This window comes from Dasypus novemcinctus, chromosome 9, assembly GCF_030445035.2.
Source record: "Dasypus novemcinctus isolate mDasNov1 chromosome 9, mDasNov1.1.hap2, whole genome shotgun sequence".
In the NCBI taxonomy this organism is placed as follows: domain Eukaryota; kingdom Metazoa; phylum Chordata; class Mammalia; order Cingulata; family Dasypodidae; genus Dasypus; species Dasypus novemcinctus.
The window spans coordinates 129,511,573-129,527,129 of NC_080681.1; the positions used below are offsets into that span (position 1 = coordinate 129,511,573).

Genomic DNA, 15,557 nt, shown 5'->3' on the forward strand with positions numbered 1-15,557 from the left:
CCCACCCGCCCTGGGCCCGGCCTGGTTGTCATGAGAGCGGCGGCTGTGGCCCCGGCGATGGGCGGAGGCGGCCGGGGATGCTCCTCCGCTGCCACCGCCGCTGCGGCTCTGAGGCGCGGGGCAGCCGGGGGCGGCGGAGGCGCCGCCTGAGTTCCGCCCAGGGAGTCGCGCCTGCCGAGGGCGTCGGCGGAGGCCGCGGCCCGGCGCCCCACCCCCACCGCCGGGGCGCCCGAAGTTCCCGCCGGGGAGACCTCTCCGTCGCGATCAGGTATCCTTGCGACAGCAGCGACGTGGCCGGGCCTTGGCTGTGTGGGTTTTCGGGGGGCGCCCAGAGGACCCCCGCCCTGGGGCACGGAAAAGCCCAGGCCTCGTGGATTTCAGGCTTGGGGCCTCGCGCTGCCCAGAGGGCCGGTGTGGTCCCCTCGGGAGGAACTGGCAGGAGCTGATGCCGGGGCTGGCTGCGGGGTGTCAGAGGGGCGGCCGCGGCGGGACGAGCCACGCTGCCGGGGTCCGGAAGGCGGGCGCTGCCAGCGGGCGGGGGGCGCGCGGGGTGGAGCGGGGAGCCCGGAGGCCGCCCTGCCCTTGCCCCTCCGCTCCACAGTCTTCCGTTTCCTACTCTGAACGCCTCACAGAATGAACCACAACTCCACGACTGACCTTCAGATGTGTTCTGCTGGCACAAGATTGAAGAATGTTGCTCCGCCCCCACATAGGTCAAATTATGATCCTTACTTGGACCTCTTAAATTCCAGATTTTCTTCTCGGCACTCTGAACCCTGAAAATTATTTGATCAAAGATCATTATTTCATTATATAACACTTAAGTGGATTTTTTGGCTTTTATTTTTAATGTTACATTAAAAAATATGAGGTCCCCATATACCCCCCACCCCCCCTCTCCCCACTCCTCCCCCCATAGCAACAGCCTCCTCCGTCATCATGAGACATTCATTGCACTTGGTGACTACATCTCTGAGCACCGCTGCACCTCATGGTCAATGGTCCACACCATAGCCCACACTCTCCCACAGTCCACCCAGTGGGCCATGGGAGGACATACAATGTCCCGTAACTGTCCCTGCAGCACCACCCAGGACAACTCCAAGTCCCGAAAGCGCCCGCACATCACAGAACACTAGAAGCAAGTTCCATTTCCTAGTCTCGTAGCAAAATGTGTAGCAGTTGCTAAATTGGGTTTTCAATTTGATTTCTAAGTATCGTTACATCCGATCCATACTGAAGAGTAGGCTTCAGGAAGGGAATCCTGCCTGACTGTCTGCTGGGCCTGCACTAGCGCGTGTGCGCTAAGCGGGAGGTAGAGGGTTGCTCAGGGAGAAAGGCCATCTGGCACTTGGTGACACTGAGGGTGCTTTGAAGGACAGCTGGGATCCCACGTGCCTCTGGATTAGAAAACTAACAGCTGAGTGTTCAGCAAAGCTTTTGTTCTTCCCAAATTTTTAATGGTGATTTTTATAGTTCCTGGAAACAGCATGCATTGGTGCCACCCCAGATATCTCATTTAATACTTGAAGATTTACATGAAGGGGACCTTAGGGTACAAGGCAGAACTTGTCAGGGGGTTTGGCTCGAAAGAGATCCTCTTCAACTACCCAAACTGAGGCAGTAGCGTTGCCTCAAGTGTCTGTGCCTTTTCCTAACTGTTTCATAAATGATTGGGGCTTTAATGTACATCATATGGTGGGAACATCCTTCCATGTGACTTTTAAAGTCCTTTGTTTCCATCTTAGCTCTGTAGCATAGTGCATGGGTCAAGATCCTGGATTCTGGATTCCAGACGTCTGAGAACAAATGCTGCCTGCTTGTCTTACTGCCTGCCCTGGGGCAGGGACCACGTTGTGCCGCAGTTCCCTCGTCTGGGGCTGGGATCGTGATGGTGCCTGCGCTAAAGCTCGCTAGGAAGGTGGAGACAGATGTGCCGAGGACAGTCCCTGCACGTGGCAGCTGCTGTGCAGAGCGTGTCCGCGTGTCAGTGAACGCAGCCCGTAAAGGAGTAAATGCTGTGCCAGCACCGGGCGATTTTACGCGTATTTCAAACCTTTAGAATCTCACTTCACTGAACATATCAAATAGATACCTACTTTGTTCAAGGTGGAATAGGGAGTAACAGGCCCTGTTCGTAATGATGATCCAAGGATTTAGAGAATTTAGAGCAAAGGGATATAACTTTGACCATAGTTAGGTTTGGCTGGAGGTTAAAATTCGTGACAAAAAGTGAGGGTTGCAAAGCAGCTTGGGTGAGGACAGGGAGTGGATACTGATCCCTGGACAGATCCCTTAGGGGTTCTGGAGAGGACACGGGTGGAGCTTCTTGGAACTGGGCGTTAGGAAGGTTTATCTGGCAGAAGTCCATCGGGTGGAGTGGAGGCGGATGCCTCCAGGCACGGAGACCAGGCAACGGAGTGCTGGCAAGACAGCCGGAGCCCTTGGAGGTAGAACCAAGGAGATTTGCTCTTGATTGGAGGGGGTGGGGGATGGGGGGCCATCAGGGGAAAAGTAACTCCAGGCTCAGAACCCCAGTGACCCAGAGAAAGGGCTGGTCACCGGGAGAGGAAGTGGAGGGGAGCTGCAGGGCTGGGTGAACCCCTTGATGGCCCAGGGCACAGGCAGCACGGGTGGGGCTGCCCGGCACAGAGTGCCTGAAAGCACATGCAGATTTTTTTGTGCCTGCTTGTCGTTATTTTCTGGATTGGTTTAGTTTTTCTCTATTTATACTGTGACATCCTGCAGTGGACTTTGTGTAAAAAATACTTAGGATCTGTGCTAATGGTTTATCATTATATTTTTAATGCATTTGTTCATACATTCCAAGAAACATCAGCGAGTACCAACTAGTAATGTATTGAAGTGGCCTTCTTCAAGTCCTCAGGGAGTGCAGGGGGGCTGAGCGCACCCGTGCACGTGCTAAGTCAAGCCTGTGGAATGTGCTGCCGTCCCCTCCTGGTGAGAGTTTACATGGGCCGGCTGTCCTGTCTGGAGCAGCTTGCCAGCTGCTAAAGCAGCCGTGCGGTGGGTGGGCTTCAACAGCGGGAACTTCCTGGCTCACGGTTTTGAAACTAGGAGGAGGCCAAAACTGGGGCATCAACAAGGTGATTCTTTCTCCTCAAAGGCCGTGGTGCTCTGTGGCCAGTTGCGTCGCTCCGTGGGCGTTTTTCAGTCACGTGGCAACACGCATGGCGGCATCTCCCCTCTCTTCTGCGTTCAGTTGACTTCCACCTTCTGGCTGCTCGCCTTGGCTGTCCCCGTGTCGAGTTTCCTTTGCTTCTCACGCTGGATGAAGGCCACGCAAACCAGTAACGCCCTCGGGGCCACACCTGCAGAGCCAGGCGAGGACCCGATGCGCCCTTGTGGGGGCGGGGGCAGGCTTCCATCCCCAGCACTGTCCCAGAGATCCGTCTGCTCGGTTCTTCTATCTATCAGAGTCTTTTAGGGAAGAGTTTGGGAATTGCAGATGGCTTAAACCTACGTCCAACTGGCTTAAACAAGAGGAATTTTATTGACTTACCAGCTGGAAAGTAACAGAAAGGTCCGTGAACAGTTTTGGCTTTACAGATGGCGGAATTTAAGAGCTCAGACCTCACTCTCCACATCCTTCAGCACCGCTTTCCTGGGCTAGCCCCCGACTCCAGCATGACCTGCCACACGGCGGCCTCCAGCGGCCCCAGCCAAGCACCATCTATAGGCTAGCAGTTCCAGGGGAGAGGCCGCTTCTCCCGCCTAGTCGTGCCAGCAAAGGCCTGGCGTGGAGTCTCATTGATCCAGTTTGGGTCAGATACTCATGTCCCCAACCCCAAAGCAATTACCGTGGCCAGGGAAGTGGGAGTCACTGATGGGCAAGGCCTGGGAAACGGGGCCACCACAGATGGGGAGCCGAGGGACTCAGGACGGGGTGGGACGCCAGCCCCACTGAGACGGTATGGGGAGGAGGTGGCCGCACCATCAAAGGACATTCGAGATGAGGTGCTGCTTTCAAACCAGGAGAGGGTGGACACCGGGCAGGCAAAAATAGACATCACAATAGCCCCCCTCCACGTGTCAGGATCCACTTATGAGCAGAGGCAGGTTCGCTAGAAAATGTCATACAAGTCGGGCGCTGGCCAAGCTTACTGTGTACACTTTTGCAAGTGCTCTGTCGGGCTGCAGTCCCTGGGCTCCCTTCTTCAGTCCTGGTTGTCATTTAGCAACTCTTGTGATGCCAGTGGCCAAATGGCCCTTCTTCATGCTTCTTAATGTGTAATATTAACAGATTGGTCCAACTTTTTGGATATATATTTGGGGAAAGTCAAGATCACTTGATACCTTATGTAGAATTAGAGGAGGCTGTAAAAAATGTTGAACAGGAAAATTAAAGACTCTTTCAAAGTGACAGGAAGCTCTAAATACACTGTGGGGTTAGCTGCTGTGCAAATGAAGGCAAGGCGTGAGCTAGCACATGAGATGCCGGAGCATGTTTCTAAAGGCCTCTATTTTAAAGAAATCTGTCGTGCTTTTAATAGCCCAGCTGTGCAGAATGCCCCACAAGATTGGATTTGTCGTGGTCAGCTCATCCGGACACGAGGACGGCTTCAGCGCCAGGGAGCTGATGATCCACGCACCGACGGTCAGCGGGTGGAGGTCCCCAAGGTACTGGGCCCCGAGAGAGGCGCGGGGCGGGGCGCGGGAGCCAGCGGCGCGCCTGAGCAGGGCGGGGCTTCCTCTCCCTTCCGCTGCTAGGCTTATGTTTTACTCTAACAAGCTAGCCAGACGGCTCTGCAATGTCATATATCGACTCAGAGTGGAGTCTTTCCCTCTGCTTGCTTATGTTTGTCAAGGGATTTTGTCAGAGTTTTTCCCCTCAGGACAGTCACCTGTGCACGCTTAGAAAATGTGCAAACACGGAAGAGTGGAAAGAAGAAAAACCATTGCCCATAACGCCTTGTGAATGGCTCAGTCTTCCAAATAAAACTAAGCTTTACATGAAAAAATCTCTCAAATTTGCCTTGAATATTTGTATATCTTTATAAAATGTGTTCATTATTTGAGTGTTAGTTTTATGATTTTTCTAAGAATATTTATCTTTTAACCCTGTTGCTTTTTCCTGAGCAGTCTCTATGCTTAAGCAGAGAAGAGTAAAGACAGCACTAGTAGCTGAGTCGCTCGAATGCCTGCTAGACATAGCTGGTGGCCGGGCGCTCGAACGCCTGGCGACTCTGGGCCCTGCCTCAGCATCCACTCTTCCACCCCTAGCAGCATCGAGTCACTCACCTGCCCAGTCTCAGGCACCTCCTCGGGGTTATCGTTCTTTATGACTTATTTTCCAACTCTGAGGAAAAGTTACTGTTTATTCCTAACTCATGAACGTGTGTGTGTGACACTGTAAGTTGAATCATACAGTGGCTTCTTGCTTTATTCAGTAGATGTGTTGCTGAAAAGTTGACTGTTTCACGTTCAAGTGCATTTCCTTTGGGGAGTTTTTCAAGGGACCCAGTGACCAAGACTCCCCGTCCCTGCCTGAGGCCGGGTGAGTTGAGGAATGACACAAAAGAGTAAAGCATTTTAGTTACTGGTAAAGCTGCTCTTGGTGAAGGAGGGCTTTACCTGCAGGCAGGTACTGCCCAGTCTGAGCCCCAGCCGCCTGGGGAAGCAAAGCAGCACCCCAGCAGGCAGCAGAAGCCACCCAGCCACACCTTCCCAGCAGGGAGTGTGTGCAGGGGTTCCCGGTCCTGATCCCAGTTGTTCTGGAGTCACGGGTGGAGTGAAGGGACTTGACGTGCAGACGGGGTGCGAGGCAGAGCTCTTTGGGTAATACTTGTGAGAACAGCGCTGACGTGGTCTTTCGCGCTTTGCCATGGCATTTCTTTCAGGCGACGACCCCTCCTCGTTTTAGTCGTGTGCGCCCAGACCCTGAACCAAAGGCAAGGGTGCCCGCGCCCTTGCTGACCACCCGGGCACCCGCAGCGCACCCGCCTTGCCTGGGGGCTCCTGCCTGCAGCACGGAAGTCTCCCCTGGGGCCAGGCGTGTCCCAGGAAGGCAGAGCAACACACCCTCACGCCAAGTTTCCCAGAGATAGGAGCAGGTCCTCCGCCACCACCAGTGGCAGCAGGTGTGCGCAGGACATAGGGGCAGCTACAGTGGGCTGCCAGGGAAGATTCTCCAGGACCGTCCTTAGAGCCCAGGGGTCCAAAGAACCTGAACTCCTCAGAGCGGGCCACACAGCTCCAGGCGGGTGGGAGGGGCACCGCACCGACAGCCCCTGGGCATCCAGCCTGCAGTCAAGAGGAAACCTCCTGCTATCTTTAGCTTTAAAAGGATAGATACATGCTAACCTTTTCAGATACTGTTCTTTCATTCTGTAATCAGCTGACCCAGTATTTTTAAGTGCCTGCTAGAAGCTACTTATTAGCTACATTTGAAGAACTAAAAATTAGAGGCCCCTTTTTTCAAGTTTTGGTGGGTTTTTTTGGGTTTTTTTTTTTTTTAATAAAGATTTATTTATTTATTTCTCTCCCCTCCCCCCCCACCCCAGTTGTCTGTTCTCTTTGCCTGTTTGCTGCATCTTGTTTCTTTGTCCACTTCTGTTGTTGTCAGCAGCATGGGAATCTGTATTTCTTTTTGTTGTGTCATCTTGTGTCAGCTCTCCATGTGTGCAGCACCACTCCTGGGCAGGCTGCACTTTCTTTCGCGCTGGGCGGCTCTCCTTACAGGTCACGCTCCTTGCGCACATCAGCACTGTACATGGGCCAGCTCCACACGGGTCAAGGAGGCCCAGGGTTTGAACCTTGGACCTCCCATGTGGTAGATGGACGCCCTAACCACTGGACCAAATCCGCTTCCCAGTTTTGTTTTGTTTTTTAAGATTTATTTTTATTTATTTCAACACCCTCCCCCGCTCCCATTCCCCCTATTGTCTGTTCTCTGTGTCCATTCACTGTGTGTTCTGTGTCTGCTTGGATTCTCATTAGGCAGCTCCAGGAACCCATCCTGGGGCCTTCCGGAATGGGAGAGAAGCGATTACTCTCTTGTGCCTCCTCACCTCCCTGATTTTCTACGTCATCTTATTTTCTTTCCTCTGTGTCTCTCATTGCGTCATCTTGCTGCACCAGCTCTCTGCATCGGCCAGCACTCCTGTATCAGGTGACTTTCCTGTCAGGGGTGGCATTCCCATGCAGGGTGGCACTCCTGTGTGGGCAGAATTCCCATTTGGGCTGACAGTCTGTGTAGGCCAGCTCGCTGCACAGACCAGCTTGCCCTCACCAGGAGGCTCTGGGCATCTAACCCTGGACCTCCTGTATGGTAGACAGGAGCCCAATTGGTTGAGCCACATCCGTTTCCCTTGAAGTTTTTTAAATAAAAAAATATTTTTTTTGTCAGTTATTTTAGTTTTTTCTGTCAGTTTGGAATTGTTTTTGTTTTTTTTTAGAGTAATAAATTGAAGGTTTTTAAATAATAGACTAAGTGTCCTGGTGCCTAGAGTAATCTCACCACAAATTGTTTATCAGGTGCATCCTGCATTTAAAAACAAATATCTTGGGAAACTGACTTGGCCCAGTGGTTAGGGCGTCCGCCTACCACATGGGAGGTCCACAGTTCAAGCCCTGGGCCTTCTTGACCCGTGTAGAGCTGACCCATGTGCAGTGCTGATGCGCACAAGGAGGGCCGTGCCACAGAAAGGTGTCCCCCGTGTAGGGGAGCCCCACGCACAAGGAGTGCGCCCCATAAGGAGAGCCGCCCAGCGCGAAAGAAAGTGCAGCCTGCCCAAGAATGGTGCCGCCCACACTTCCCGTGCCGCTAACGACAACAGAAGCGGACAAAGAAACAAGATGCAGCAAATAGACACAGAGAACAGACAACCAGGGGAGGGAGGGGAATTAAATAAATAAATAAATCTTTTAAAAATAAAAATAAAAACAAATATATATCTGCAGCAGCACTTTATTGATATGACTCAATCATATTTCCTTGAGAACCTTTCATTTCAAAAGTTGCTTTGCTTCTCCAGTGTTTCCTAACTGACCTTTTGCCCCACCTTTGCGTTTTTGAAAACTTGACGTTGGGAGGGCCAAGCAGCCGTGCCCCAAAATAAAGGTGGCCTGGCCTTCTGTAGCCGCTGCCTCAGCCTTCTCCCCAGTCGTGCTTTTATATTCCAGTTCGCTAACCATCAGGATCCCCCCGGATTCAGATCCCTCCAGCCTGCTCTTCCTCTCGGCCTCAGCTCCCATGGAAAACCAGGGCGCCAGTTTGTCTACCAGCACGCCTCTTCCTCTCATGATAAACTTCAGGTTTCACTTCAAACCATTCTAGCTGCAAAAAGTATGATTCGTGTTGGGTGGCAGGCGCCTCACATCAGATTTGATTGCTGGCTTCCGTTCTGACTGAAGAGCCTGAGAGCTTAGGAATGAGACCTTCGTGGCTCTGGGCTTCGGGGCCTACACACCCCCGACCTCGTCGCCGTGGCAGACGCGGGCCGAGTGCCGAGTGCGTGGACGAGCAGGTGCCAGCATCTAGCAACGCTCTGCAGGAGTTGTTCAGAAATAACAGAGACATGTTCACTTTCAGATTTTGCCAGTTTCCACAAGAAATTGTTCTCCAAATGGTAGAGAGATGCCGAATAAGAAAACTGCAGTTGCTTGCTCACCAGTATATGATTTCCAGTAAGATTGAGTTCTACATCAGTGAAAGCTTGCCTGAATATTTTGTCCCATATCAAGCAGAACGTTTTCGGAGACTTGGGTGAGAATGAAATTTGAAATTTTAACTTTCAGCCTGCCTAATTCTACCTCCCAGCAATTGAATGAATTACCCCTTGCATTTGGTCATATATTACATACTTTTATTTGGCTCAGAATTTTCCAGTTTCTTAACACCTGCCTCGTATTCCTGAGTGTGTCCTGAGTGTGCTTCTCGGAAGTGTTACCATTTTTATCAGTAGAGTTCACCTCTGCTTTTTAGATGCAAAGCTTTTTTTAAGAATACTAATTAGGATTGACTTTTGTGCTGGCTCTTTTCCTAGTTATCCGCCCCACCCCATTCCAAACTTAACTTGTAGTTCCATGAACCTGTTGAGGTTGCTAGGTGCAGAAGAGCAATTTTATGTGGATACAGTTTCCATAAATGCTGTCTTTTGCAGGTATGTTTCTCTCTGTGATAATGAAAAGACAGGCTGCAAAGCCCGGGAACTGAAATCGGTTTATGTGGATGCAGTAGGACAGTTTCTTAAGCTGATTTTTCACCAAAACCACGTGAATAAATACAACATTTATAACCAGGTGAGAGCGCCGTGTCTGCCTCGCGAGGGTGGCGTGGTGGTAGGGCTTTACGCACCCATGTTTCAAAGTTACCATTTAAAATGGGGTCTGAGCACTTCTGCAGCTGTGCTGTCCAGTGCAGTGGCCCTGACCACGCGTGGCTGGTGCCCTCCAGAGAAGTGGCCGGTCCAAAGGAGAGGCGCTGCAAGTGTAGGATAGACGCTAGATTTTGAAGACCAGTTGTGAAAGAAGAATGTCAAGTATTTCATTGACACTTTTATATCAGTTACATGTGGAAATGATAATATTTTGGATATACTGGGTTAAAATAGATTACTAAAATTAATTTCTCCTGCTGCTTTTACAGTGCCTTTTTTAGGAGGTGCCGGGGATTGAACCCAGGACCTCATACATGGGAAGCAGGTGCTCAACCACTGAGCTACATCTGCCCCCCTGCTTTCACAATTTTTATAATGCGGCCACTAAAAAACTTAAAACTGCATATGTGGCTGGCATAATATTTCTATTGGACAGCTCTCTTCTAGATAAACCCGCTAAACTTTTACAAGATAAAATCTGGTAGAAATTGGGAATGTGTCCGAGGTTGCCTGCCATCCAGAATCTCTCCAGCTCCAGCTACTGATTCTTCTCTTCCTCCCTCTCTCCCTTCCTTTCATTTTTTTTCACGATTACTGCGGTGGAAATCGATTGTGTCCAAAGCTGTTTTGTTAATTAGCACAAATATTTACAAGCCTCCCACCCCCTCCCAGAAGAATGCAAGCACTCCACCAAATCAGAGTTTTATACTGAACAAATGAGTTGAAGGAGTGCTGTAAGATGCAGTTACGATGCTTGGACTATAGCAGCTTCCGTAGCAGTGAACGGCAAGAATGGCCTTGGCCCTTCCTTCCCCTCCACCCACTTGCACATATTTGCGAGGACTGCGGAGTGAGGTACAGCAGTCCCCAGGGCAGGGGACTTCTCCTCCCCAGCCGAGAATCACCCGTGTGGATGGACTGAGCTACGCTAGTGTCAGTTTGATTTCATCGCCCAGTTTGTCAGATCAGACAGCTGTTGCCTCCACGCTTAACCCAAGTGGATGGTTCATTGTGAGGCTATTTTACAACTTTGGTGATCTTTAGCTCTTACTGTGTTAACCTCTTTTAAACAGTTAAAATGGCCACATGGTTCAGCATTAGAATATCAATTTACATCATTTATAAAAACCAACAATAATTTTAAACATTTGCATAACATTTTACATTTAATGCACTTTGATAATGTTATCTCATTTGATAACAGTGTAAGTCGAGAGTTAAGAAGAGACTGTCATCTCAGGCATTTTCTACTTAACTTCTGTTAATTATTCAACTCTCTCTTAGGTTGCTTTGGTTGCAGTAAATATCATTGGAGACCCTGCAGATTTCTGTGATGAAAGCAATATTGTAAGTTTGGGAAGTTTAATTCTTAAGGAAGAAAGTGTATTTCTAAGAGAAGGTGATAGTTTATTTGCATCACAAAATGGGTCATCTTAAAACTATTTATAAAATTGGTGAATACCATAAAATTTTAGTAGCTGTAGTATATTAAACTTTTTTTTTACTCAAAAATTTTAGCTGTCCCATCAAAAACCTAGGATCATTGAAGCTTGTTGACATCTTTATACCAAATAGTTAAGATTTTAGTTAAGCATCATTTCATTAAAATTTCTATGCTATTCATTTCTTTTCTGTGAGATCCTAAGAAGAGTGTTTTGCTCCCCAAGTCTTCTAGAGAGAAGCTGATCGACCAGTACCTCGGGCACAACTCGGAGGACCCAGCTCTGGACAGAACATGCACAGGGTAAGAAGCTGCACCTCCCAGACAAGGAATTCCTGTGGCTTTCCTTAGGACCAGCAACATGGGAGCCATTTCCAAAGGATCCTAGATTTGAGGGCCTCTCGGTTGGTTTAGAGCTTGGTCGGCCACTGATTGGATTGTCTTAACTGTACTTAGAGATTAAGGTCAGCTGTTTGGCTTAGTGCACCTTCATTCGTTGCCCTTCAGAGACAAGTTCATTTTTTGTGATAATCAAATACTTATACAAGGTTCTTAACATGTATTCGAAAAAAAATCTAGCAAACACCTCTAGGTATTTTATTGGCACAGGCAAATTCACAGGTAAAAATTAAAGGTCAGTTATCAGTTACCAGAGGCTACATTGTCTGTCTATTTTAAAAGCTTATTCATTAGGAGAGAGAGAAATACCTATGGTATCAGTTTTGAAATGCACAATTTTTACTCTTCCTTCTCTCCCTGTGAAAACATTCTTCGTGTTAACAGTTTTCATGGTCTCTTTATCTTACTGCCTCTTTTTCTTGGCCGTGAAGGCTTTGGTAAGTCAAGCATGGTGGGCACAAAGAGCCCTGATCTGCCCCGTGTGTGCGCTCTCCCCCTGGTCCCTGGGCACCTCTTTGGAACAAGTGGACCCTTTAGCGCCCTCATTGTGCTCCCTGTCCATCGAAGTGAGGACCCCACCCCCAGAAAAGAGGAACTCAGAACTATACCCACTTCTTCTTGGGGAGCAGCTACCCAATAAAGAAAAGACACGGCACTTAAATCATAATTACAGGTCTGGAATCCATCCTCAGCATTTGGTTTAATTCAACTTTGACCTGCAGACCATCGAACTCCCCTTAGGAAGTGGGAAGTAGTCCTCCTTGAGCTGGGCTCGTCCATCTGCAAGAAAGATCTGCACTCAGTTCTCCCTACAGTGGCTCAGAAGCCGTCCGCTCCTTGTGGAGGAGGAGCCTTTCCTCTCACAGAGGCGCACCCCGTCCCGCAGGCCGCGTCCCGTGAGAGCGCCCCGTCCCGCAGGCCGCGTCCCGTGAGAGCGCCCTTCGGGAGGCCGCGTCCCGTGAGAGCACCCCGTCCTGCAGGCCGCGTCCCGTGAGAGCACCCCGTCCCGCAGGCCGCGTCCCATGAGAGCGCCCTTCGGGAGGCCGCGTCCCGAGAGCCCCCCGGCCCGCAGCAGCGCTGTGTGGTGGAGGAGGTGTGGCCAGGGCAGGGCTTGGTCGCCAGGACTGAGCGCTTGGCGTGGTCAGAAGTGCTAAGAACTGACCCAAGTAACCTGGACAAGCTTCTTGGCCTCTACCTCAGTCTCTTCCTCTTTTGGAGAATCGTAACCGTAGCTCCTTATTGTCGAAGGCGTTGATTGGAAACATTTTGGGGGAGCATGCTAGAGCAGACGAATCAGTCCACTTCTTTTCAGCAGCATCAAGGTGATTATTCTCAGCTTCTGCCCTTATTGAATCTGTGCTCATACAACAGCAGTCACCAAACCAATCGAGAATTCAAAGTTATCCCCAAAGTTCTTTCTGTTATTTTGACTCATAAGTTAAATTAATTTTTTCGTAATAAAAGCAGCCAAATGGGATGGTGGACTGTAGTCTGCCTGTTCTGCTTTATCCCCCAGGGGTTTAGTGAGGTTCACGGGAGAGGTTTGTGAAAACTGTAAAGCTGCACTTGCTGCATGCAAACCCTCCAGTGACCACCAGGGGGCATGCTGGGTGGGACGTGGCTGGACTCGCCCTCCTTGCCCTGCAGCTATGACTCCAAGACCTGGGAGCGGGCCGGCGTTTTGTGGGGTTTTTATAATCCAGTGAAGTCTTTGTTTTCATCTCTGGAACTTCCAGGCAAAAAGACTTAGATTTAAGAGTATAATGTGTGTTTAGATAAAAGTAGCTAAATGACTAAAGTAAGTCCCTGTCTGGGCAAAACTGAGATGAGCTGGTGTTGTCCTGAGCTGCTGGAGCCCAGTGCTGGGGGCCGAGGAGCGTGATGGTGCCTGGTGGTTTTCAGCGTCACTTAGCCCCAGGTTCTGCTTGGATTTCTCAGTGTACAACTTACCCACTCAGTTTCTTATGACAAGTAATGTCATTGACCTACATGTAAGCTGTGCAAGCTGCCACTGACGGGCCACTTTCACGTGGGTGGTAGAGCAGACAGGAGTGCTTTGCGGCTGGGCCTCCGTTACAGTTGACGTCAAGTAGCGGCATGGCCTGTTGTTCTAAAGACTAGACTAGAAGGAAGAATAGAGGTGACCCTTAATCAGAAGTGGGTTATTCGGGTAACTAAAACGATCATTTATTCCTAAAAAAAATTTTCTCCTCTCCTATAGGACCCAATGGTTGATGTCATAAACTGTGACACTCTGAGTTGAAAGTGCGGTAGTAGCGCTTGTCAATTGTTAATGTTCACCAGCATTATTCTGGTGTGTTATAAAATATGGAGGCCAGCTTCCACCTTAGACTCTCCAGATCAAGCTTTTCAGGTTGGGGCCTGGTCATCTGATGGTTTTGTCCTTCTGGTTTTTTCCCCAATTCTAGAAATGACTCACTGGTGTCCTACCCCGTGCCTACAACAGAGCCTGGCACAATGTCTGCATGCTATTTGCTGAGTGAGTGAGTGAGTGAATGAGTGAATGAATGAATGCTCAAGAACCCTGAAGCATCAGTTGGTTTAATCAATGGTGAAAAGCAGGGGCGAGTCAGAAGGAGCAGCTCAGCACCACTGAGCTGTGTGCCCGAAGCTCGTGGCCGACCTCCCCGCGCCTCCACCAGCTCCTGTGCCGGCGTTCAGGAGCGTGAGGGCACCGGCGCCATCCCCTGGCCAGCAGGGCTCCCTGCTCTCTAGAGGGTCACAGAGGTTGAAATTAACCCTGAAATATTGGCTTCTTTCCTTTAGGAAACCTGACTATATTTCTCCACTAGATGATTTAGCTTTTGATATGTATCAAGATCCTGAAGTTGCACAGATTATACGTAAATTAGATGAAAGAAAACGTGAAGCTGTCCAAAAGGAGCGTTACGACTATGCCAAGAAACTAAAACAAGCTATTGCTGATCTCCAGAAGGTACTGCTTCTAGAGAAGACTGTTCCTGTTTTATGCCTGTGATGGTTTTTATGTAGAATGGCCATAAGTACCCATTAAAGCAAGAGAACGGGTTGTGAAATGCTTTGGAAGTTAATATGGGTTCAAAGATCTAACTAAGCCAGATAAAATTAAGGCAAGTCAAGATCCCGAGTGAAAATTTAACTTCAAGCATGTGCCACGTGCCTCAGACTCGTGTTCAGGTGCTGCCGGGTGCCTTGTCACTGTGCCCTCTTCTAGCTATGGGAGAATGCTGGAAGCACAGGGGTCTTTTAAAACTTACTGTGAACGTGGGCTTGCTAGTTGCTGGCAAAGCAGCAAGCTCACTCCCCTGCAGACGAGCGTGGTCAGTGCCTCCCACCCACAGGAGGACATGGGCGTGGTCACGGCCTCGCCCGCGTGAGCCTTGCCTGAGCACTGTCCCTGCGCTCCATGTGGGCTGATGAAATGTGAAACCCAGGGCGGCAATTCTGTACTGCAGGTTGGCGAGCGTCTCGGGAGGTACGAGGTAGAGAAGCGCTGTGCCGTGGAGAAAGAAGACTATGACCTTGCCAAGGAAAAGAAGCAGCAAATGGAGCAGTACCGCTCCAAAGTGTACCAGCAGCTGGAACTGCATGACCTCATGGACTCCAGGCTGGTAGGTGGCTGCAGCCAGGTGGCGGGGTCCCGGGGGCAGCACGCCTGCCTGGCTAGGGCAGAGCATATGAGCAGAGGTTCTGCCGTGGTGTCCTTAAAATCGACTTTTAGGGTTTTGTGACGCTCAGGTGCCCATTGTCATAGACCAGCTCAGCTCTTGTGCCCATACCAGGGGGCTTTTTGCCTGGACACGCCCCTTCAGGAGGACTCGAGAGAGAAGAGGCTGAGCCGGGGTCAGGAGAGCAGGCCCCGGCACCTCTGCCCCTCATTCACGCCCCCTCCCAGCCCTCGGCGTCCTCGGTTGTGGAGTGACCTGATGACAGCCCTGCGCCGCTTGCCCTGGGAGTGTTGTGAGGAGCAAGCAAGAGCCTCGAATCCTAACAGCCTCAGCTACAAGGATCAGTCTCACCTGCAGAAAGGGCACAGGCAGGTGTCAGGGACCCCTCATTGCAGACTCAGAAAGAGGCTCAGAGAGGCCTGGGTCAGGGTGGAGCTGCAGCCTTGGGGGCTGGAGCACCTGGGTTCAAATCCTCATCAGCTGGTTGTCTGACCTTGGAAAAATCACTTATCCCCACTGTGCCTCAGTTTCCCATCACATTTAAAATTGGGGTAAAGATAGTGGGCATTCAGTGAGCTAATGGTTCTACAGTCCTTCATACCATGCCCATAGAGTCTACTTTGTTGGGATTACGCTAAATAACAGGTTTTACAGACACACAATAAAAGGCAGGACCAGGATTTGAACACAAGCCAACTTGGATTTGGC

General features: G+C 50.3%; 1 protein-coding gene and 1 non-coding gene across 2 annotated transcripts in view; one reads left to right on the top strand and one right to left on the bottom strand.

The window, feature by feature from the left end:
- The first annotated feature begins 128 nt into the window (after positions 1-128).
- CEP104 (centrosomal protein 104) overlaps positions 129-15,557 on the top strand; it is a 57,772-nt gene continuing 42,343 nt past the window's right edge. The window contains 9 exon segments of the mRNA XM_012520367.4: positions 129-268; positions 3,128-3,344; positions 4,515-4,641; positions 8,555-8,728; positions 9,126-9,264; positions 10,626-10,688; positions 11,009-11,085; positions 13,969-14,137; positions 14,637-14,792. Of these exon segments, the coding sequence (XP_012375821.2) occupies positions 3,293-3,344; positions 4,515-4,641; positions 8,555-8,728; positions 9,126-9,264; positions 10,626-10,688; positions 11,009-11,085; positions 13,969-14,137; positions 14,637-14,792 (957 nt within the window). The 5' untranslated portion in view covers positions 129-268; positions 3,128-3,292.
- On the bottom strand, positions 9,621-9,693 carry TRNAG-CCC (transfer RNA glycine (anticodon CCC)). The gene has a single exon. It is a non-coding gene; the product is annotated as a tRNA-Gly (tRNA).